General features: G+C 42.8%; 1 protein-coding gene across 1 annotated transcript; it reads left to right on the top strand.

The window, feature by feature from the left end:
* The first annotated feature begins 2,972 nt into the window (after positions 1–2,972).
* Positions 2,973–10,188, top strand: LOC124039924 (fructose-bisphosphate aldolase A-like). The gene is made up of 7 exons (XM_046356484.1): positions 2,973–3,128; positions 6,006–6,122; positions 6,310–6,576; positions 6,820–6,980; positions 8,683–8,941; positions 9,243–9,442; positions 9,748–10,188. Exons 2-7 carry the CDS (start codon positions 6,011–6,013, stop codon positions 9,838–9,840), a joined length of 1,092 nt encoding a protein of 363 aa, XP_046212440.1. The 5' UTR covers positions 2,973–3,128; positions 6,006–6,010; the 3' UTR covers positions 9,841–10,188.
* Positions 10,189–23,833: the final 13,645 nt, after the last annotated feature.

Raw genomic sequence — 23,833 nt, forward strand, 5'->3', positions numbered from 1 at the left:
TGCTATTTGGCCGTAAACAGAGAGTCTGCCACTGTGTATTCTCTGACCACAGTGACTGATAGAAAACTGAGGAAAAGATGTACAATGTACAGACTCAGTGAACATAGTCTTGACAAGAGTGGTGATGTTGTTGGTCCATGACAAATCCTCTGTGATGTGGACGCCGAGGAATTTCAAACTTGAAACTTTCTCTACTATAGTCCCGTTGATGTGGATCGGTCATGTTCCCTCCTCTGCTTCCTGAAGTCAAGGTTGTTATCATGAGGTTGTTGTCATGACACCACAATGACAGTTCACTTACCTTCTCCCTATAGGCTGACTTGTCGTTGTTGGTTATCAGGCCTACAACCGTGGTGCCGTCAGAAAACTTGACGATGGAGTTTGTGTCGTGCTAAATCACGCAGTCGTGGGTGAAAAGGGAGTACATCAGAGGACTGAGGACACACCCCTGGGGGGCACTGTCTTAAGAGTCAGTGTGGAAGAGGTACTGTTGCCAATCCTCACAACCTGTGGTTTGTTAGGGGAAATACCACAGTGTGCAATTATCGCAGCAAAATGTGTGACCTTTTGTGATAAGAAAACAAACACCAAAGTAAATTAAACCAAGACATATATGTATCTGTTTATTTAATTTCCCTTTCCATTTGTACTTCTACTTTTTATACAGACAGCATATGCTCTTGCACACACGTTAGCTTGCTGAGCGGGCCCTAGTGAAATGTGCTAGTAGTTGAATTTGTCTGTGAGCAATTTTATCTTCATTTATAGGCTACAGACCAATACACTTGTTTTTGTGTTTGTTTTTGTACATAGTTAATCATTTCAGACATCTTTGTCATTTGAAACTTTTACGTGTTTAAAGTTAACTGTTAATTTGTGATTGTTTATTTCACATCCTTTGGCAATGTTAACATACAGTATATTTATCATGCCAATAAAGCCCATTGAATTGAATTGAGAGAGAGAAACATAGTTGTCTCTCTCTCTCTGACCACTGTGACCCAAAATTATGGAAAGCTTTGACCATGTGCAGACTCAGTGAGCATGGCCTTGCTATTGGGAAAGGCCGCCGTAGGCAGACATGGTGCTCATGTAAGACAGGCTATGTGCACACTGCCCACAAAGCAAGGTGGAAACTGAGCTGCACTTCCTAACCTCCTGCCAAATATATGTCCAAATTAGAGACGCATATTTCCATCAGATTACACAGACCCACAAAGAATTAGAAAACAAATCAAATTTTATCCATTGGGTGAAATACCTCATTGTATAATCATAGCAGCAAGATTTGTGGCCTATTGCCACAAGAAAAGGGCAACCAGAGAAGAACAAGCATCATTGTAAATACAACCCATATTTATTTATTTATTTCCCCTTTTGTAGTTGAACTATTTGCACATTGTTACAACACTGTATATAGATAGACATATCATGACATTTGAAATGTCTTTACTGTTCATGTATTATCTATTTTACTTGCTTTGGCAATGTAAACATATGTTTCCCATGCCAATAAAGACCCTTTGAATCGAATTGAATTGAGAGAGAAAACCGATGAAGATGAATACAATAGACCTATGTGTACACTACTTGAAGCATATCTATGTGTCAATCTCATTGAATGCTTTCAGGTATGAAGGTAAGACCCAGATGCAGACGACGTCGCATTAACAATAGTTTAATATTCCAACAGGGGCAGGCAATAGACAGGTCAAGGCAGGCAGGGGTCAGTAAACCAGAGGTGGGGCGAAGGTACAGGTCGGTAGGCAGGGTCAGGGACAGGCAGAGTGGTCAGGCAGGTGGACAGGCAAGGGTCAAAAGCGGGAGGGCAAGAAAAGAGAGACTAGAAAAAGCAGCTGAGAGACAAAATGCTGAGACCCAAAATGCTGGTTGGCGAACAAACTAAATGAACTGGCAACGGACTAACAGAGAACACAGGTATAAATACACAGGAGATAATGGGGAAGATGGAGGGGGGTGGAGACGAGCACAAAGACAGGAGAAACACATCAGGGTGACAAATGCAATGTATTAACTTAGGCATCATGTCTCTAGGGGTCAATATTGTGGGGCTAATCTCCCTCCCATTGAATTCAAAGAATTTGCATAAGCGTCATGTTCCTTGAGGCTTATCTTTTTGCAAAATTATACCAGATTGATGCTTATCAATGATATCATGCTGAAAAGTGTTCGTTTTTTACAGGGTAAAAGTCATAACCCATCAAAAGGAATCTAATTTGAATAGGCAGTACCAAAGTAGAATCAATCCCGATTCAAAGTCAACAGGTATAATGCATTACGATGTAGTTTTAACATGTCATAAGCATGTATGAGCCCTTTATAATGTTTTATAATCATCTCAGTTGAACATTTGTTACATAGACAGATATAATATTAACATGTCATAAGCATGTATGAGCCCATTATAATGTTTTATAATCATCTCAGTTGAACATTTGTTACAAAGACAGATATATAATATTAAGCTTTATAATAAGACATAGAGGCGCATACATACTTATAACAAGTAATAAGTATTTAACTGTGTTACCGAAGTGTTAGAGAGCATCTCAGCTCTTTCCGCCTCTCTTCCATAGATTTTGCTTCGTATTCCCCTCTTTTTTACTCCTACATGGTCCTGTGTGGCTAGTTGGTAGAGCACGGTTCTTGCAATTTAATGAGCATGGCTCTTGCAACTTAATGATCATGGGTTTGATTCCCACTGGGATGAACCATATTGAAATGTGTGCATGCACTACTGTAAGTTGCTTTGGATAAAAGTGTCTACTAAATGGCATATATCATATTATTTTCTATTACTATGTGCACCAACTCTTATCTGTTCTCCTCCCCTTCCTTCTCTCCTGCTCACTATCTCATTCCTGTCACCCATCAAATCACTCTTTGCCCTTTCCGCGATAACATGGGACGCTTAGCTGCGTTACTACGTTTTTTGTAAGTCATCGCCCTTCTCTGGTTGCGTGCTGTTCTTATTTTAGCCAGGCAGCTGACATATGAGAGGTCACACTGGGAGGATAAATAGTGGCTCAGGCAGGCCAGGAGGTTGTCGCAAACTTTAGTTGGATCTTCTCTCCTCTCTTCTCCCGGCTCTCCTACAACCCTCCAAGGTAAAGGAATCAAATCATATCTTAATAAGTCAAATCAAATGTTATTGAGGCTCTGGCTGATTGTACTTTATACTTTAATATATTGCTCGTGCAGTATGAGTGTGATATCTAATTGAAAGAGGAACTTCTATGAGACTGCAAGAGCCAATGCTCGAGTAGGATTTTCAGCAGCATTGTCGTTATTATACAATCAATGATGCATCAATTGCTAACAAAATGATTATGCATTAGACACATCTCTATGCTCAAAACATTCATACAAGATTGATCTCTTAAATGCTCACTCAAGTTAGCATACCATAATGTTGCTTTGCTGCATTTGGTATCATTGCTTCATTGCTTTACGCTAGCCTCCTTAGACCATAGCTTTTGCTCACGCTGTTAAATGTTTTACCTTAGCCTATACTGTACTTAATAACTGTACTGTACTACAAATACTGCACAGAATGAATTCTCTATATAGCTCTGTCAAATCAAATCAAAGTTTATTGGTCTTAGTTCTGAAACCTCCACACTGAGTTAGCATCTGGAGGGGCCTGCACACACAGTACTTTTTACACCTACATATGTTTCAACATTTATATTTGGTTTAATTGGATTGATTGGTACTGTAACAAGACGGGGTTTGGATAAAGGAGGGGTAGTGTGGAGGGGAAGAGAAGGGAGCACCCAAAGGAAAGGTCAGGGTTAAGAGAGACTAGAAAATCAAAAAGGTCATTCATATGCCCTGCAATATGCAACTTCTCAGGGAAGTCAGGAACCAATATACTCAGGCAGTTAGGAAAGCTAAGGCTAGCTTTTTCAAACAGAAACTTGCTTCCTGTAGAACTAATTCCAAAAAGCTTTGGGACACTGTAAAGTCCATGGAAAATAAGAGCACCTCCTCCCAGCTGCCCACTGCACTGAGGATAGGAAACACTGTCACCACTGATAAATCTATGATAATTGATAATTTCAATAATCATTTTTCTACGGCTGGCGACGCTTTCCACCTGGCTACCCCTACCCTGGCCAACATCTCAGCACCCCCTGCAGCATCTTGCCCTCCCCTCCCGCTTCTCCTTCACCCAAATCTAGACAGCTGATGTTCTGAAAGAAACGCACAATCTGGATCCCTACAAATCAGCTGGGCTAGACAATCTAGACCCTCTCTTTCTAAAATGATCAGCCAAAATTGTTGCAACCCCTATTACCAGCCTGTTCAACCTCTCTTTTGTATCGTCTGAGATCCCCAAAGATTGGAAAGCTGCCGCGGTCATCCCCCTCTTCAAAAGGGGGGGACACTCTAGACCCAAACTGTTATAGACCTATATCCATCCTGCCCTGCCTTTCTAAGGTCTTCAAAAGCCAGGTTAATAAACAGATCACCGACCATTTCGAATCCCACCGTACCTTCTCCACTATGCAATCTGGTTTCCGAGCTAGTCATGTGTGCACCTCAGCCACGCTCAAGGTCCTAAACGATATCAAAACCGCCATCGATAAAAGACAGTACTGTGCAGCGTCTTCATCGACCTGGCCAAGGCTTTTGACTCTGTCAATCATCGCATTCTTATCGGCAGACTCAACAGCTTTGGCTTCTCAAATGATTGCCTCGCCTGGTTCACCAGCTACTTCTCAGTTAGAGTTCAGTGTGTCAAATCGGAGGGCCTGTTGTCTGGACCTCTGGCAGTCTCTATGCACCGGGTTCAATTCTCGGGCCGACTCTTTTCTCTGTATATATCAATGATGTCGCTCTTGTTGCTGGAGAATCTCTGATCCACCTCTAAGCAGACAACACCATTCTGTATACATCTGGCCCTTTTTTGGACACTGTGCTAACAAACCTCCAAACGAGCTTCAACACCATACAACACTGCTTCCATAGCCTCCAACTGCTATTAAATGCTAGTAAATCTAAATGCATGGTCTTCAACCGATTGCTGCTCGCACCCTCGCGCCCGACTAGCATCACTACTCTGGACGGTTCTGACCTAGAATATGTGGACAACCACAAGTACCTACTTGTCTGGTTAGACTGTAAACTCTCCTTCCAGACTCAATTTAAGCATCTCCAATCCAAAATTAAATCTAGAATTGGCTTCCTATTTCTCAACAAAGCCTCCTTCACTCATGGAGCAAAACATACCCACGTAAAACTGACTCTCCTACCAATCCTTGACTTTGGTGATGTAATTTACAAAATAGTCCCCTACACTCTACTCAGTAAACTGGATGCAGTCTATCACAGTGCCATTTGTTTTGTCACCAAAGCCCCATATACTACCCACCACTACGACCTGTATGCTCTCGTTGGCTGGCCCTCACTACAAATCTGTCGCTAAACCCACTGGCTCCGGGTCATCTATAAGTCCTTGCTAGGTAAAGCCCCACCTTATCTCAGCTCACTGGTCGCCATAGCAACACCCACCCATAGCACATGCTCCAGCAGGTATATTTCACTGGTCCTCCCCAAAGCCAACACATGCTTTGTCCGCCTTTCCTTCCAGTTCTCTGCTGCCAATGGCTGGAACGAATTGCAAAAATCTCTGAAGCTGGAGTCCTGTATCTCCCTCACTAACTTTAAGCATCAGTTGTCAGAGCAGCTCACCGATCACTGTACCTGTACACAGCCAATCTGTAAATACAGTTGAAGTCGGAAGTTTACATACACTTAGGTTGGAGTCATTAAAACTCGTTTTTCAACCACTCCACAAATGTCTTATAGTTTTGGCAAGTCGGTTAGGACATCTACGTTGTCCATGACCGCGAGGTGGGGGGGCAAACAAATATCTGCTACTTATCTGTCTGTATGCACTTCTGTGTATCTCAAGCCCTCTTTCTCTCCTCAGAACACGTCATGTTAACCAGTGTCTCCTGCCTTTTCCCTTCCCTTAGTCAAGATGCCTCACGCATTCCCCTTCCTCACTCCTGACCAGAAGAAGGAGCTTAGTGACATTGCTCACAAGATCGTCGCCAAGGGCAAGGGAATCCTCGCCGCTGATGAGTCTACCGGTATGCAAAGCGTGGCAAAAATCTTGGTTGCCCACACAGGCACACTATAGAATGAAAAGTCATACATGCAGAGACATACTCATAATCAAAGCAACTTCCGTGTTGAAAAATGTATATAAGATCATGTTTGCTCTATTTCATTCTGCGAATCTAATCCTCACTCCCTCTCTCACTTCCCACCCAACAGGCAGCGTTGCCAAACGCTTCCAGAGCATCAACACTGAGAACACAGAGGAGAACAGGAGACTGTACCGTCAGCTGCTCTTCACCGCTGACGAGCGCGCCGGTCCTTGCATTGGTGGTGTCATCTTCTTCCACGAGACCCTGTACCAGAAAACCGATGCCGGCAAGACCTTCCCTCAGCACGTCAAGTCCAGAGGCTGGCTGGTAGGCATCAAGGTTGACAAAGGTGTCGTCCCCCTCGCCGGAACCAACGGAGAGACCACCACCCAGGGTAAAGAGGAAGAATAGAACATCTGTGGGATTCACAATTCATCTAAATACATACAGTACAACAACAACATACACGCAATCAATGCGACATTACAATCAATCCCATTTGTTTATCGAGTCACAAAATGCCTGAATAGTATTCCAACCTAGATACAATACACACATACAATACAAAACCTTTACAAAATACCCTCCCATACTCATCTCTTTTTCCTGTCCCTGCCTCCATCCTTTTCTCCTTCAGGTTTGGATGGCCTGTATGAGCGTTGCGCCCAGTATAAGAAGGACGGTTGCGACTTCGCCAAGTGGCGTTGTGTGCTGAAAATCACCTCCACCACCCCCTCTCGCCTTGCTATCATGGAGAATTGCAATGTCCTGGCCCGTTATGCCAGCATATGCCAGATGGTAAGAATCACATAGAAAATATCCTCGAGCCCTCAGTGGTCTTGTTAAATCATTAGCTTAAGTAGTTAAAAAGCACAGTTTGTGTATTCAATTCCCCCTATGGGCCATAAGTTACCTTCAAATCATTGACTCTCTGTATACATGTGGGTTGCACTATATTAACTTTCATGAAATAAGCCATTATAAATGTATTAAATGCTTATAAATTCTTCATAAATTATTACAAATATTATAAATACATACCTAAGTGTTATTAAAAGTGTATAAAGTTAGTACCAGAACCAAGCAACTCTTTTTAGTTATTTTAAAGACATGAACACTACAGTATGTTTTGTCATGAGTAAGGTACAGCAGATTTCCTGGTATGTGCCTGGCCTTACTTGGTGGCCCAGTGTGTAGTGCTATCAGTGAGATATTAAGATAAATGAATAGAGTCAAATGTTTGGACACACCTACTCATTACAGGGTTTTTCTGTATTTTTACTATGTTCTACATTATAGAATAATAGTGAAGACATCAAAACTATGAAATAACACATATGGAATCATATAGCAACCAAAAAAGTGTTAAACAAATCAAAATATATTATATATTTGAGATTCTTCAAAGTAGCTACCCTTTGCCTTGATGACAGCTTTGCACACACTTGGCATTCTCTCAACCAGCTTCATGAGGTAGTCACCTGGAATGCATTTCCATTAACAGGTGTGCCTTGATAAAAGTGAATTTGGGAAATGTATTTTCTTAATGCATTTGAGCCAATCAGTTTGTTGTGACAAGATAGGGATGGTATTCAGAAGATAGCCCTATTTGGTAAAATACAAAGTCCTTATTATGGCAAAAACAGCTCAAATAAGCAAAGAGAAATGACAGTCCATCATTACTTTAAGACAGGAAGGTCAGTTAAAATGTATCGTTTCAAGAACTTTGAAAGTTTCATCAAGTGCAGTCGCAAAAAACCACCAAGGGCTATGATGAAACTGCTGTCGTGAGGACCGATAGTTTGGGATGAGTTGGACTGCAGAGTGAAGGAAAAGCAGCCAAAAAGTGTTCAGCATATGTGGGAACTCCTTCAAGGCCTTTGGAAAAGCATTCCAAGTAAAGCTGGTTGAGAGAATGCCAAGAGTGTTCAAAGCTGTCATCAAGGCAAATGCTGGCTACTTTGAAGAATCTAAAAACGAAAATATATTTTGTTTAACACTTTTTTTATTTGTTCAACACTTTTTTTGGTTACTACTACTACTATGTGTTATTTCATAGTTTTGATGTCTTCACTATTATTCTACAATGTAGAAAATAGTAAAAGTAAAGAAAAACCCTTGAATGAGTAGGTGTTCTAAAACTTTTGACTGATACTGTATGTCAGTTAAATATCAGACAAGTAAATAACAGTAGTTTCTGATCTCTTCACAACCATAGTTCAGAGACATCGGTTTAGCCAGGACTGCTCATTGTTGTAGGTCCCATAATCCTAGTAAAACAACACACACATATTACAAATCACACATTGGAAAATCACAATCTTAAAACACAGTTTCTCTGTTTGTTTTTATTGAATATATAGATGTAGAGGGATAGAGAGGAAAGATAGAAGAGCCACCACTAAGGTCCCACTGTTCTGACTGTTAACTGTCATGATCAATGACATGCTCTGTTGGCTAAAAGTGTCTTTTAGTAGTCATTAACTCTGCCCTCTGCTAGCACGGCATTGTCCCCATTGTTGAGCCCGAGATCCTCCCCGACGGTGACCATGACCTGAAGCGCACCCAGTACGTGACTGAGAAGGTCCTGGCCGCAATGTACAAGGCTCTGTCCGACCACCACGTCTACCTGGAGGGTACCCTCCTGAAGCCCAACATGGTCACTGCTGGACATTCCTGCTCACACAAGTACACCCACCAGGACATCGCCATGGCCACCATTACCGCCCTGCGCCGTACCGTGCCCCCAGCAGTCCCTGGTGAGCGGCCGACAACACACTGAATACAGCCCAATATACAGTACAGCACGGTACACTTATACATTTCTAAACTTCCAGCTTCACCCACTCACACGCAATGTTATCACACATTTTCACAAACACAAAAACTCGCCCTCTATGACTATGGCACTTTCATATACAGTGTTCAGTTACATTATTATATACAGCATGTTATTAAATATTTCACATACAAATGTAGACACAACAATTTGTTGATGTATCTTTTTTCAGTAGTTTAAAAAAATAAAACAACCCCTCTCCTTACCCGCTTCACCCACAGGCATCACCTTCCTGTCCGGTGGCCAGTCTGAGGAGGAAGCCTCCATCAACCTGAATATCATGAACCAGTGCCCCCTGCACAGGCCATGGGCCATTACTTTCTCCTATGGCCGTGCCCTCCAGGCATCCGCCCTTAAGGCATGGGCTGGCAAGCCCGGGAACGGCAAGGCTGCCCAGGAGGAGTTCATCAAGAGAGCACTGGTACGAACAAACAAATATATTTTTTCCATTTATTTTCATATATTTTGCTTATATTTTATATGTGATTATTTATAGCTGTATAGAGGCCACATCCCACTGGGCTCAGACGTCAAATCAACATCGATTTTACGTTGATTCCACGTAATTTCATTGAAATGACGTGGAAACAACGTTGATTCAACCAGTGTGTGCCCAGTGGAATGTTTATAGTATGGATGTATAGGAAGTCACAATGTACAGTATATTCCACACTTCGAAAATATCAGCTGAAAACAAGTTGGTGTTGTGCTTCTTTCATTCCACAGGCCAACAGCCTGGCCTGCCAAGGCAAGTATGTTTCTTCCGGAGACAGCGCCGCTGCTGGAGATTCACTGTTCGTGGCCAACCATGCTTATTAAGCATGGACACTCATCAGCATCCCTCTCCTAACCCTCCATACAACCCCCTCCCCCACCATGGGGAGTGCCATGCTGTTTCTGGTACCTCCTAAAAGCCGTCTCTACTCGACCCTCTGCGACACCACTTGTTTGGAACATCGATACGGAAAAAATTCAACGCCAACCTTTCTTTGGGCCCTTGCTTCAGAGAGAAGATTCAAAACAATTAAAGTTCTGCCTCCATTCCCTTAAGGTGAAATGATTTCCATCATCATGTTTTTACCCAACATGCAACATTATTCCTTAGTCTGTAACACCTAACTAATGTAATGTTTGTACTGGAGCCTTGGAATAAAGTATTTTACCCAACAATGTGTTACTTTGCTTCCTTCCTTATTGCATTTCATTGTAACTCTGAAAAAACTGACCTTACATCATTGAACATCCTGCTTGACTCAATGATCACTTCCTATTTATTTGGAATGTACTGTTGGATGTCGGTAAATATTATCATAGAAACAAGTATTGTGCTTCAGGAAAGACACAGATGCAGACAGCGTCGAATTAACGACAGTTTATTAATCCAGCAGGAGCAGGCAAAAGAGAGGTCAAGGCAGGCAGGGGTCAGTAATCCAGATAGGTGGGGCAAAGGTACAGGACGGCAGGCATTCTAAGGGTCAGGGTAGGCAGAAATAGCCACTCCGGCATCTAAAGCATCGGCCTACACCACAAACTGACGGGAAGGTCAGGATGAACCAAGACAGGAGCAGTGGTTGAGGTCCCGGAACGACCGGTCAGTGGCAGAGGACCACGTGAATGGAACCTTGGTAGAGGTGGCAGAGTTGTAAAGAAAAAGCCATATCTCCGACTGGCCAATAAAAATAAAAGATTGAGATGGGCAAAAGAACACAGACACTGGACAGAGGAACTCTGCCTAGAAGGCCAGCATCCCGGAGTCGCCTCTTCACTGTTGACTTTGAGACGGGTGTTTTGCGGGTACTATTTAATTAAGCTGCCAGTTGAGGACTTGTGAGGCGCCCGTTTCTCAAACTAGACACTAATGTAGTTGTCCTCTTGCTCAGTTGTGCACCAGGGCCTCCCACTCCTCTTCTGTGAAGGGAGTAGTACACAGCGTTCAAAGAAATCTTCAGTTTCTTGGCAATTTATCACATGGAATAGCCTTCATTTCTCAGAACAAGAATAGACTGACGAGTTTCAGAAGAAAGGTCTTTGTTTCTGGCCATTTTGAGCCTATAATCGAACCCACAAATGCTGATGCTCCAGATACTCAAATAGTCCAAAGAAGGCCAGTTGTATTGCTTCTTTAATCAGAACAACAGTTTTCAGCTGTGCTAACATAATTGCAAAAAGGTTTTCTAATGATAAATAAGCCATTTAAAATTATAAACTTGGATTAGCTAACACAACGTGCCATTGGAACACAGGAGTGATGGTTGCTGATAATGGGCCTCTGTACGCCTATGTAAATATTCCATAAAAAATAATCTGTTTTCCAGATTCTCTCTATTTCTCTTGCTTCTCCATTTTGGAATAAACTGTTCAACTATTGTCTTTCTCTCTCTTTGAAGTCAACTACTCACCACATTTTATACACTGCAGTGCTAGCTAGCTGTAGCTCATGCATTCAGTACTAGATTCATTCTCTGATCCTTTGATTGGGTGGACAACATGTCAGTTCATGCTGCAAGAGCTCTGATAGTTGTCATAATTACTATGTAAGTCTATGGAAGGGGGTGAGAACCATGAGCCTCCTAGGTTTTGTATTGAAGTTAATGTACCCAGAGGAGGACAGAAGCTAGCTGTCCTCCGGTTACACCATAATGCTACCCTACAGAGTGCTATTGAGGCTACTGTAGACCTTATTTGCAAAATAGTGTGTTTTAATCAAGTATTTGGTGACTTGATTATATTTAGTATAGTTTGGTCTAAAAAGTGGGGTATAGAGATGAGGTAGTCATTCTTAAATCATGTTAAGTACTATTGTTGCAAACAGATGTGATGACCCTCCCACTCTGCCAAATTCTCTCTCTTTGCTGTCGTTTTCCTTAATAGGATGTCGGTGGGCGGAGCCGGGACGGTCGTCAGCGAAATGGGACACACCTGGGCTCGGGTGCATTTTTGATTGTTTGCGGTGGCACCTTCAACACCCCTCATTATCAACCACACACACACACTTTGAGCCAGTTTGTAACAAGTGGGGGCTCGCCCGAGATTAGGTTGATTACTAGAGATTTTGGTGTACAGCACTTTGTTACATTATGAAGGACTAATACTAGTGTCGTTTGGCTTACTAGTATGTGTGGTGTTTGGGATAACGTGGAGTTAATGTTAACTCTAGGTACTTTGTTTGAATCTTTTGTTAAAGCTTGTTTGAGTTGTAATGTTTGGTGCTGGGTGCCTTTTTGTTTGGTCAACTTGCCACTACGGTGGATAGTTCATTGTGTTGGAGAAAGTACATTGGTTAGTTTCCAGGCCCCTGCCTAGGCTGGAGACTCTTACTCTACTTGCTGTTGGGACATCGGTCCGATGAGGTGAGTACTGTCGGCTGTGTACTTCAGTGGGAGATTTGGGTAGGGTAGTGACACTAGCTACCTGTTAGGCTTAGCGACGTGTTTCACTTTGGAATACGTTGGGCATGGTTTTTGTGTCTGTGGACTGAGCAGTTGTCTCGTGGGCACATCCGTGGCTTGGGGAAATCTGCTAGCATGCTGGGTGGTTTATTTCCTTGCCAGTGGGCTACAGTGCGTAATTACCCACTGCAAATCGGCACAAAGACTAGGGTTGAGTTACTGTAGGTTTTGGGGAAGCTCCATATATATCTCATCTCTCGTGGTGCCCAGTGTGATTGTCATTTCTCTGGTTGTGGTCTGGTGTGCTCAGCAGAGGGGAAGAGCGAGATTAATTTTATTGTCTTGTGACTATGGTGTCTTATGTAGACGAGTTCATTTGCTTTCTATCAGAGGGACTGTTTGAATTATGTACTAAAGAACAGCTGTTGAAGAGTGCTGAACACTACAAGGTTGAAATTAGTGATAAATGTCTAAAATTCTATTAGGTTGATATTGAAAGCCAATCTGATGGAGAGTTGTAATCCTTGAAGTCTACTGAGGACTCGCCGTCTACCTGTAGTGTTACAATGGCCGCTCCATCTGTTAGTCCTAGTAGTCGTCTTTTTGAACAGCAGAAAGAACTGCTTCTGTTACAGCTAGAGCATGACTGTGTAAAATATGAGAAATAATTGGCATTTAAACAGAATTTGGAGCTTGCTAAAAATCAAGCAGCAACCAGAGTGGCTAGAGCTGGTTAGGGAAGGAAAGCTCTCAGGAGAGTTTGCTCTGGGAAAGTAACCCAGATGTACCTAGGGGTCACTCTTTTGGTTGTGGCCTGGACACATTTGATATTGTTTCGAACTTACGGTTGTTGCCTAAATTTAATGAAAAGGACCCTGACACTTTCTTTTCATTGTTTGAGTGTGTTGGTGACGCTAGGAGTTGGCCTGATTCTGACTGCACTTTAATGTTGCAGTGTGTGTTGACTGATTAAGCGCTGGAAGCATATTCAGCTCTCATATTCAGTACACGACAGTGGCAGCTATGATAAGGTTAAAACGGCAGTTACAGATTTATGAATTGGTTCCTGAAGCTTAACGCCAACGATTTAGAACTTTAAAAAGGATGATAACCAGACTCATGTTGAGTTTGCGTGAGAATTATCTTGTTTAAATCGCTGGTTCCGCCTCTGCAGTCATGAATTTCCAAGGCCTCTGATCTGATTATGTTAGAGCAATTTAAGGACACAATTCCTGATCGTATAGGCATGTACATTAACAAACGAAAAGTAAAGACTGTTGCTGAAGCTGCAGTTTTGGCGGATGAGAATGTTTTGACTTACAAAAGTGTCTTTGCAGAGCCCCATACTCAGAATGAGTGGGGGCATTCGGAGATTTGGGCCTCGCTCACCGAGTTACTTTGGTTCACGGGCAGAGTTCTATTCAACTAGGGTTGAGCCTGACTCCTGTGGTAAAGCTGACTTTGGTTAATAGTCACTACTGTCAAGGTTCAGGTCATTGGAAAAACTACTGTCCAGTTCTCCGGGCTAGGGGTAAATTCAGTACGTGTGTTTAACTTAAATCTAAGCCTACGGTGTTGACTGCGCCTGTTCCACATCAGTTCACTCCTGGTACATTGTCTCATGCCCAGGATCATGTGAAAGTCCATATTAACCCAAACTATTTAACTTTCATTACAAAGGGTTTTGTGTATGTTAGGAAGTAAGGACCTAGTGCCAGTGAAGATCCTGAGGTTCTAATGAGGGGAATAGGTTTGACCACTGTCGGTTCCATTGCATAAACTGATGTTGGATTGTGTACTGGTGAGAGGCGAGGTTGTTGTGTGGGTGCGTCCTTCATTGCCTATTGAGGGTATCGACGTTATCCTTGGGCAAGGTATATGGCAAGGTAAACGATCCCGGGTAAAAATAGCACATTTACAAAGAGGGAAAGACGTAGGAGGACTATCCGTACCAAACTTTAAATTGTATTCCCAGACAAGCATTTCACCAAATCCTAAATTGGTTTAGACATTATTCTTCTGCGCTCTAGCTGAGTATAGAGAAATATGTTGTCTCATATTGCCCTGGAAGAGGTGGTCTTCACTGAAATATCTGTTAAACAATGTAAACTAGGCTTTGGTCCTATTAGTCAAATCAATTCTATTAGGTGCAAAATGTGAAACCAATGTAACTGGGAATCAAAATGGCATAATCTAATATTTTACAATGTGTGATCTGGAGGGTGGTCTTTTGCATCCCCCCCCCAATGGTACAACTGTGGAATATGTACCCTTACTGATATCATGGAATGGTTTGATAACATGCCGTGATTTGAAAGATGCATACACATTACCAGTTCACTTCTTTTTTTTCTATATTTACAACTTAGCTCAGCTATGCTGGCTATGAAGTCCCTTGGGAAACCCAACTACCAAAACATCCAATGATGGAATTCTTAAGTTCTGGGCTACTGAAAAGACTGCTCTGTATATTAATACCTTTTGGCTCATATTCTGAGCTAGTCATTAAGTATGTTTCCAACAAATGACCCAGAACATTGCTGAATTGGAGGCTAGAGTGTGTATTCTTCCGCCAAAAAATGTGGAGAACGAAGCCACTTGCCCATGGCTTGTCACCGCGGCCTCGGAAGAGCCGGCAGCTGTGAGACGTGCTTTGGTCCCGCTGGACGAGCCTTGGCCATTACCGGGAGCTGTGCTCAAGCACCCGGTCTGCTCCGCTCCACCTCAGGAGCCATGGTTTACTGTACGGAAACCAAAACACCAAGGCAAGGTGATGCCTTGGAACTGGGAAACAGGAAGAGTCTGAGATTTCTGCCGCTGCCCCCAAAGGAACAAACAACTTTGTCCGGAAGCAAGTGGACCCCTGCCATCTAAACAATTTACAACGAAACAGCCCTACAATTAGCCCCAAACAACTTTCTGTGATAATTGAACTAATCCTTGGTTCTCCTGTGATTTGAAAATCCTTTTTCTGCAAAAAAATCAAGCATGGGCCTTGGCGAGGAAAACTGGTTAAACAGCTGATTGGCTGCTTTTCAGGCAATTGAGAAATAAATGGTAAAAATCTAGGTATTTTCTTGATGCTATGACAGTCTGCTGGTGATCCCTCTAAATTCTGGAAAACTGTTAACTCACTTAAACCAGGAAACTCCTTGACTTCCCTGCCGAAGCAAATTACATCGGGATCAGTGACTGAACTGAAATGTGATGTTTTTAATAAGCATTTTATTTCTGCCTGTTTTCTTTACGAAAGAAAAAATGGCCAACACGATCCTGACCGGTCTATTGTTTCAGCCCCTCAGCTGATGTGGAAAACAGTAAGCCGGTTTTTCATTTTCTAAAAGTCACAGAAGAAGTCTTATCTGCACTATCTGTGACTCCAACCTAAGTGACTTCAACTGTAAGTCATATTAGATCAGTGTCTAACAAACTATGAGACAGGTATATTTTTAGCTAACCCTGACCAAAAATAACCTTTGATTTTACACCCGTTGCTACTCTACAAAATACATGATGAAAATACATTTTGAGGACTTTAAAACAAATCCTGGGGGAGTATGCCCAGACCCCCCTAAAAGAGGCTTAGCACCTCTATCCATGAATCTCTAGGATCCACATGCTGTTCATACTCTTTTGACAATGAATCAAGCTGCACAGGTCACAGTTGCTCGTTGGATCAAGTGGTCAACTATGTAATCCAGATACTCTGATGATTCCTCCAGATACCACATTACTTGAACACAACTGTTGAGATTTGGTTTTGCTTCAGCTTTCTGATGGGTTTACTAAAAGTAATCTGTTGGAAAACCCTGAGTTTATCTTATGCACAGACGGTTCAAGCATTGTGGAAGGGAGTGTGAGAAAGGCAGGCTGGGCAGTTACTACAATGGACAATGTGATAGTGACAGGCACGTTAACTGCAGGGGCATCAGCACAGGTGGCAGAATGGTTGGCTTTGACAGAAGCATGCAAACAGGCTGAAGGGGAAAAACAGCTGATATCTGCACAGACTCAAGGTATGCTTTCTGTGTTAACCATGATTGTGGAAAATATGGAAAAACAGAGGATTCATGATATCACTGGGAGCTCCTGTGAAGAATGGACCAGGGGCTCTACTGAATGATCTCGTTGTTGATCGTTTCTCACGGTGCGTTGAACCCTACTAAATAAGGAACAACAGAGTTAATATTCTAATTCGAGAAATCATTCCCAGATGGGGATCCTGACCAAAGTGTGTCAGGAAGTAGATCGTCTTCTGAACATAAACTGGCAACTACACCGCCCTTACATCCTCGATCGAGTGGGCAGGTAGAACGCACAAATCTAGTTTTGAAAGAGAGACTTTCAAAGAAGCATCAAGAAGGGATTGCATGGCCAGATGCATTGCCCACGGTTATAAATGTCTGAGTGTTTTCTATCCACACATACTAATCACATGCATATACTATATTCCTGGCACGAGTAGCAGGGCGCTGAAATGTTGCATGATTTTTAACAGAATGTTCGAAAAAGTAGAGGGTCGACTTAAGAGGTTAAACTGCGTTATACATTATACCATGGTAATGCACAATTATGAAAAATGGTATCATCATTATTAATTGTGCGTTACGAAAGAACAATGGCAGCATAATGCATTTAATGAGTAAATCTCCCAGGTCAGAGCGGTTGGTTGACATTCTATTGATGAAGGTATATACCAGTATGGGAAGGTTTCTGATAAAGTCAGAGGCAGGTCTTAGTTTGTCTATAATATCAAAGAAAAGGGGAAATAGATTATGTGAAAAATGGTAATACTTTGTATTAATAGTACTGTTTTCTTCTCATGATTGGGTTCCCTGTGTTGCCATCCTGAAATGTGGGAGAAATATGGTAGCCCAATCTTTGGCATGTTGTAATCATTTACAGCAGCCTTAAAGTATGGGTTGCAGACCTGTTAATGGTGGGTTGCGATGAGTAAATGTATAATTATTTCATGAATTACTGGAATTGATTTGGCCAAGTGCAACTGCACTCTCTGTTCGATGCGCGCTCTGCTTCGCAGTGCTGTCTCTGCTCGATTTGCCAGATCTTTTTTTTCTGCAGTTTTCTTGAAGATCAAAGATCCCTCCACGAACCACATGCTACAGTACTGTCGTAATTAATTTATAAAAAGTGTTACATGCTGACCAAACCGCTCGCGTTTTTTGCAACGCTTGCGCAAGCGGTGTGGTCAGCATGTTAGCATAGAAGCTAACGTCGGCTGAAGTTAGCCCCAGTCAAGCTAGCCTGCCATAGTCATGCCAACAGTACCAACGAACATTCGGTCACACAGTGTAAACAAAGGGAAACATTGTAACTAGCTGTTTTTAGGGATATGTGGAGAATTACATGATTAAAATGTATCTATTTGATAAGATAATTTATACCTTTTTACAAATTGTTTTTTAGTATGTTGGCTATTTAGAATTGTATATGAGTAGCCAAGTCAGGTGACTAAGAGGGAGCCAACTGAAAATTGTATTGAAGAGAAACACCAGATAAACTACGTTTATATCTTCAAGGTGTCAGTCTCTGTTCTTCTCACCATAGCCTATCTAGGTCCCAAGGTTTAATAGGGCACACTACTAGACCATGTGTGTTGTGTTTTTTCACTATGAGCTAAAGGGGTTTAAGAAGGTACTAGGCCTAAACTTTGCCATTGCAGAGCGAGTAGTCAATGTTGCAGTATGTGAGTACCATTGGATGAAGGACCTCTGTATGAAGGGTATGAGCCCCAGAAGTGGTGAAATCCAATTATTTTAAATGTGCTAGCCAGGTATGCCCTGTGTTACTGTTAGAGGCTATTGTGAGTGTTTTGTTTTGGGACCACTAATTAGGCAATATTTTGATAATGCAATGGTAGAGGTCGGAATTGCAGCACGTTGAGCATCACAAATAGAACCTATTTCTATTTTAGCGCCTGTCGCTGAGGTGAGCAGTGCGGGTGCAATGATTGAAAAACATTTTTGCAACACTCGTGCAAGCGGTTCATATAGACAGCGTTTGAAATCTAAAAACTGTAGAATTATCTAAAATAAGGACGCACTCCTCAGATCTGGAGGACCTCTGAGGTGGGTTCTGTTTCTTCGTACCTCTTCTGAGCTTGTGTCCACCACATAGGAGCGTGGAGCATCCTCTTTCCTCAGCACTATTGCTGATGTCTTTGAGTTTGTAATCCACACAAGTTTACATTCGGTCAGCTCTGGCCTCCGTAGCACGGTGTCTCCGATTGAAGTCTGCAGTTTGTGTTTGTTTCAGCCGCTTGTCCCTCTCAGCGAAGGCCTTCCTGTTAGGCCATCGGGGTTTAAGCTGAGGCGGCGAGACAGGCAATGGGGAACGCAGCCTCCTGCCCATCAGGAGCTCGGTAGGTGACGGCCCATGATGCAGTGGTGTAACTCTGTAAGCTAACAGAGCCCTGTATGGATCCTTGTTCTTTTTCAGCAGTCCCTTGACTGTTTTCACAGCTCTCTATGCCTCACCATTACTCTGTGCATGGTAGGGGCTACTGGTCACGTGTGAAGTCATATTCTGCGGCAAAAGGAGCTTGCAGAGAACTGGGGAGCGTTATCTGTAACCAGGACCTCAGCAACCCTTTGCCTGGAAAATATTTGACTTTAATCCATTGATGACACCAGCTGATGTGGTTATGGGTGTCTTTGCTATTTCAATGTATCTTGAGTAGTAATCTACCACTAGCAGATAAGTGTCATTTTTCCAATAGAACATATCTGCCCCTACCTTTGCCATGGCCGTTTTGGCTGCTCCGCTGCCTTCATTGGCTCCGGATGACAAGGTTGACATGTTGTACACTATCAGAGGCTGAGGAGACCGTTCACACGGTCCCAGAACCCACAGAACTGAGTGTCTTTCATTTATCAAGCAAGATATTGAGCCCTGCCCATGTCTCTTTGCTTAATAAAGGGTTATCTTTTGTGCCTACAACCCCGTGCAACAATTTGATGTTAAGTTAGACATGTTTTAAGTTTTTTAGAAACATCCGTTTAAGGGAATACTTTAGCTCCCCTAATTCTTACACTTCTATTGAACCAGTAGGTTGCTCTCCTACACATACTCCGACTCCTTTTAGAAGCAAGAGTTATTTTATACCTCCAGCCAATCGCAATCACTCTATCGAGACATATTGCAGACTTGTGGAAAAAGGTGTTGGTCATCTCCTTAAGAACGAACAGGAGTCCAAATCTTTCCAGAATTTACCTGAGGGTGAAAAACAAGCTTTGCTTGATTTACAATCTGATACGTCAGTCCTTATTCGTCCTGCTGATAAGGGCGGGTCGGTTGTACAATCCGATACGTCAGTCCTTATTCGTCCTGCTGATAAGGGCGGGTCGGTTGTACTCATGGATAGGACAGTTTATGTAAATGATTGTCATAGACAACTGCTTGACAACACCTTTTACAAGAAACTCAGATTTGATTTTTTAATTTTTAATTTTACCTTTATTTAACTAGGCAAGTCAGTTAAGAACAAATTCTTATTTTCAATGACTGCCTAGGAACAGTGGGTTAACTGCCTGTTCAGGGGCAGAACGACAGATTTGTACCTTATCAGCTCGGGGGTTTCAACTTGCAACCTTCCGGTTACTAGACCAATGCTCTAACCCATGTGACCCTACTACCCAATTTCAGAATACTATCTTTACTGTCCTATATGGGTATTTAAGTTCTGGTCAGATAACCAAAAAAGAACATGACTTTTTGGCTATTCAAAACCCTAAAATTGCCACTTTTTATACTTTGCCGAAATTACACAAGAATGTTTTAGGCTGGGTTTCTGTACAGCACTTTGAGATATCAGCTGATGTACGAAGGGCTATATAAATAAATTTGATTTGATTTGTTACAAAACCTCCGGGGCGCCCTATTGTAGCGGGCATTGATGCAGTAATGGCCACTCAATCTACTTTTGTTGACTTTTTTATTAGACCACTTTCAGAACAGCTCCCCTCCTTTGTCAAGGACACCAGCAGTATGGTCTCAGAACAGCTCCCCTCCTTTGTAAAGGACACCAGCAGTATAATCTCTATTATTGAATCTCCTGATCCTCTCCCAGAGAATACTTTGTTAGTTACTTTTGATGGTGAGTCGTTATACACTAATATTCCACACGAGGGCGGTAATTGAAGCTATGGAACATTTTCTTCTGCAACGTGACCTTAATGAACTACCTTCCAGTGCTGCATTATAACATTGGCTGAAATAGTACTCACACATAACTACTCATGTTTCTAAATGATTTCTTTATTCAGACGAAGGGTACTGCTATGGGATCCCCCATGGCTCCTAACAATGCTAATTTGTATGTGGGTTACATGGAGAAACAGTCTATTTTCAATCCTCTCAAATGTTTTCTTGCCTAACATCATTATTTGGAAACTGTATATTGATGATATTTTTTGTTCTATGGAGGGGTGATGCAAAACAGATAGTTGTCACCCGCTTCCCTTGAAAAATAGTTTGCCCTACAGCAATTCTGTCGAATCAAAAGAATTTGCAAAAAACGATCAGATTTCGACAGAAATATCGCTGAGACGCAAAGAAAGTTCAAGGAGAGGGGCTACAAAAATTATCAGATTAATATTGCCATTGAGAAAATTCAAAAGAAAACGAGACTTGACCTTGAGGTCAGTCTCGCAAAAAGACGCATTCTTGTGTTCTAACTACCCGCTATTCAAAGTGTTCTGAACAAATTAAGGGAATTGTTCACAAACATTGGCACATTCTAAAATCCGATGATAGTCTCTGTAATGTGTTTTCGGACCTTCCCTTGGTACACTCTGATTTACCACCCCAAGATATTCCTGAACAACGTCTATTTGCTCCCCTACTGGATGGAAACTACAAGTGTAATGGCTATGCTCAATGCAATGGCACTTATAAATGTAGATCCTTCAAACACCCCCAAACAGGGAAACAGATCCCAATCAAAGGTGTTATCACGTGCTCCACTACAAGGCAGTTATTTATCTTATAACTTGTCCTTGTGGTAAAAATTATGTAGGTAAAACAAAGCGCCAATTAAAAGTACGTATCTCAGACCATTGTAGCACCATTAGGTGCAAAAACTTGACTTATCCAGTTGCGGCCCACTTCTTGGAGGCAGGCCACTCGATTTCGTCTCTGCGTTATATTGGTATCGAACAAGTCATTCTCCCTAGGAGAGGGGGTGACCTTGATAATTTATTGTTAAAATGAGAGGCTGCCTGGATCTTTAACTTAAAGACCCTTGCTCCCTTCGGTCTCAACGTAGACTTTGATCTGAAGCCATTCTTGTGATTATTGTGACTTTGCCATTGTAATTGTTTGTAAGCTTTTGTAGTCAAATTAATTTATGATCATATGCTATACATTTGTTTTGTTGTTTGTATGCTGTTCTTTGTATGCCGTTTTAATATTTAAGAATTAACCAATGATATTAGGCCACTCTTGGCCATGATTACAGACACCTGTGTCTTTTGACACTATATAAACGAGTCATCCCGTAGTGTTTGTGATTACACCCTGATGAAGACAGCTTGGCTGTCGAAACATTGGTAATTACATTTTGCATCTGAGCTCCTAGAGTGTGCAGCTCTCTTTTATTTCCAAGTTTTCTACTCCGCTAGCCAGCACCTTGCCTAAATAGGTGTGCGTTTCATTTTCTGTTGTACACACCTCACACTGGGCCACCAGCTTGGCAACCTGAGTCGTTAGACCAAGCCACCACACCGACTGTTAAGGCCTCAGTCTGAATTTGGTTATCTCAATGTGTTAATTGGGGCCCTGGGGGTGCATCTGCTATGATCACTGTCTTCCCACATACACCATCTTGTAGGTGACCGTCACTCATCTGAGGCGGAAACGCAGAACTCTGGGAGGAAAGTCATCCAGTGCTTTTGTCCCTAACCGAGCCAACAGTGGTTTGTGGTCAGTCTCTGCTGTAAACTGCAGGCCAATAATGTATTGGCTGAGCCTTTCACCTGCCCATGTGATAGCCAACGCCTCCTTCTCCACTTGTGCATACCTTTGCTCTGTGTCGGATAAGCTTTGGGAGATATATGCTATTGTACGCCACTCCATGTTGTCCTGCATCTGTGTGAAGACCGCCCCTAGCCCAAAGGATGATGCATCTGTGTGAAAACCGCCCCTAGCCCAAAGGATGATGCATCTGTGTGAAGACCGCCCCTAGCCCAAAGGATGATGCATCTGTGTGAAGACCGCCCCTAGCCCAAAGGATGATGCATCTGCGTGAAGACCGCCCCTAGCCATTTACATTACATTACATTACATTTAAGTCATTTAGCAGACGCTCTTATCCAGAGCGACTTACAAATTGGTGCATTCACCTTATGACATCCAGTGGGACAGTCACTTAACAATAGTGCATCTAAAACTTAGGGGGGTGGGGTGAGAGGGATTACTTAACCTATCCTAGGTATTCCTTAAAGAGGTGGGGTTTCAGGTGTCTCCGGAAGGTGGTGATTGACTCCGCTGTCCTGGCGTCGTGAGGGAGTTTGTTCCACCATTGGGGGGCCAGGGCAGCGAACAGTTTTGACTGGGCTGAGCGGGAGCTGTACTTCCTCAGTGGTAGGGAGGCGAGCAGGCCAGAGGTGGATGAACGCAGTGCCCTTGTTTGGGTGTAGGGCCTGATCAGAGCCTGGAGGTACTGAGGTGCCGTTCCCCTCACAGCTCCGTAGGCAAGCACCATGGTCTTGTAGCCCAAAGGATGATGCATCTGCTGATACCTTTGTCTTTGCGTGGGGACAGTACTGGGCCATCACACTCTGAGGCCAGATTTCCTTTGATTTTGTCAAACGCCACCCGTTGCATGTGACCCCGTGACGAGTCATTCTCTTTGGCTAGTAAGTCTCAGGGGTTTGGCTGTATCTGAAAACTGTGGGAGGAACTTCCCGCATACGTGGCCATGCCTTAGAAGGTCCTGACTTCAGCCACATTCTGGGGTCTGGGCATGTCTGTGATGGCGCTGATCTTCTCCGTGTCCGGCTCTATTCCAGCTGCCCTGTTTTGTGTACCAAGAACAAGACCTTTGACTGTGCAACAGTGCATTTTTCATTGTGTCAGTGTCAGTCCAGTCTTCTGGAGTCGGGTCAGAACTGCTGTGAGCCTTACATCATGTTCTGCTCTGTCCCTTCCGCACACGAGCACATCGTCCGCGTGGACTATGACGCCACTCAGCCCATCCAACAGCTGGGACATACGTCTTTGGAAATGCTCAGGACCGGAAGCGATTCAAAATGGCAAAACATTAAAACAGTAACGGCCAAGCGGTGTTATAAACGTTGTGAGTGCCCTACTCTCTGATGACAGCGGTATCTGCCAGAAACCTGAGAGGGCATCCAGCTTTGTGAAGACTCGTGAGCCATCCATCTGAGCCAGTGACTGCTCCA

The sequence above is a fragment of the Oncorhynchus gorbuscha genome, linkage group LG07 (assembly GCF_021184085.1).
Source record: "Oncorhynchus gorbuscha isolate QuinsamMale2020 ecotype Even-year linkage group LG07, OgorEven_v1.0, whole genome shotgun sequence".
In the NCBI taxonomy this organism is placed as follows: Eukaryota; Metazoa; Chordata; class Actinopteri; order Salmoniformes; family Salmonidae; genus Oncorhynchus; species Oncorhynchus gorbuscha.

Bases quoted from the DNA above. Each gene is read 5' to 3' on its own strand.
- LOC124039924 (XM_046356484.1), top strand. From the start codon at position 6,011: ATGCCTCACGCATTCCCCTTCCTCACTCCTGACCAGAAGAAGGAGCTT. The intron at 6,981-8,682 runs GTAAGAATCACA...GCCCTCTGCTAG, and splicing joins ATGCCAGCATATGCCAGATG to CACGGCATTGTCCCCATTGT. The intron at 9,443-9,747 runs GTACGAACAAAC...TTCATTCCACAG, and splicing joins AGTTCATCAAGAGAGCACTG to GCCAACAGCCTGGCCTGCCA.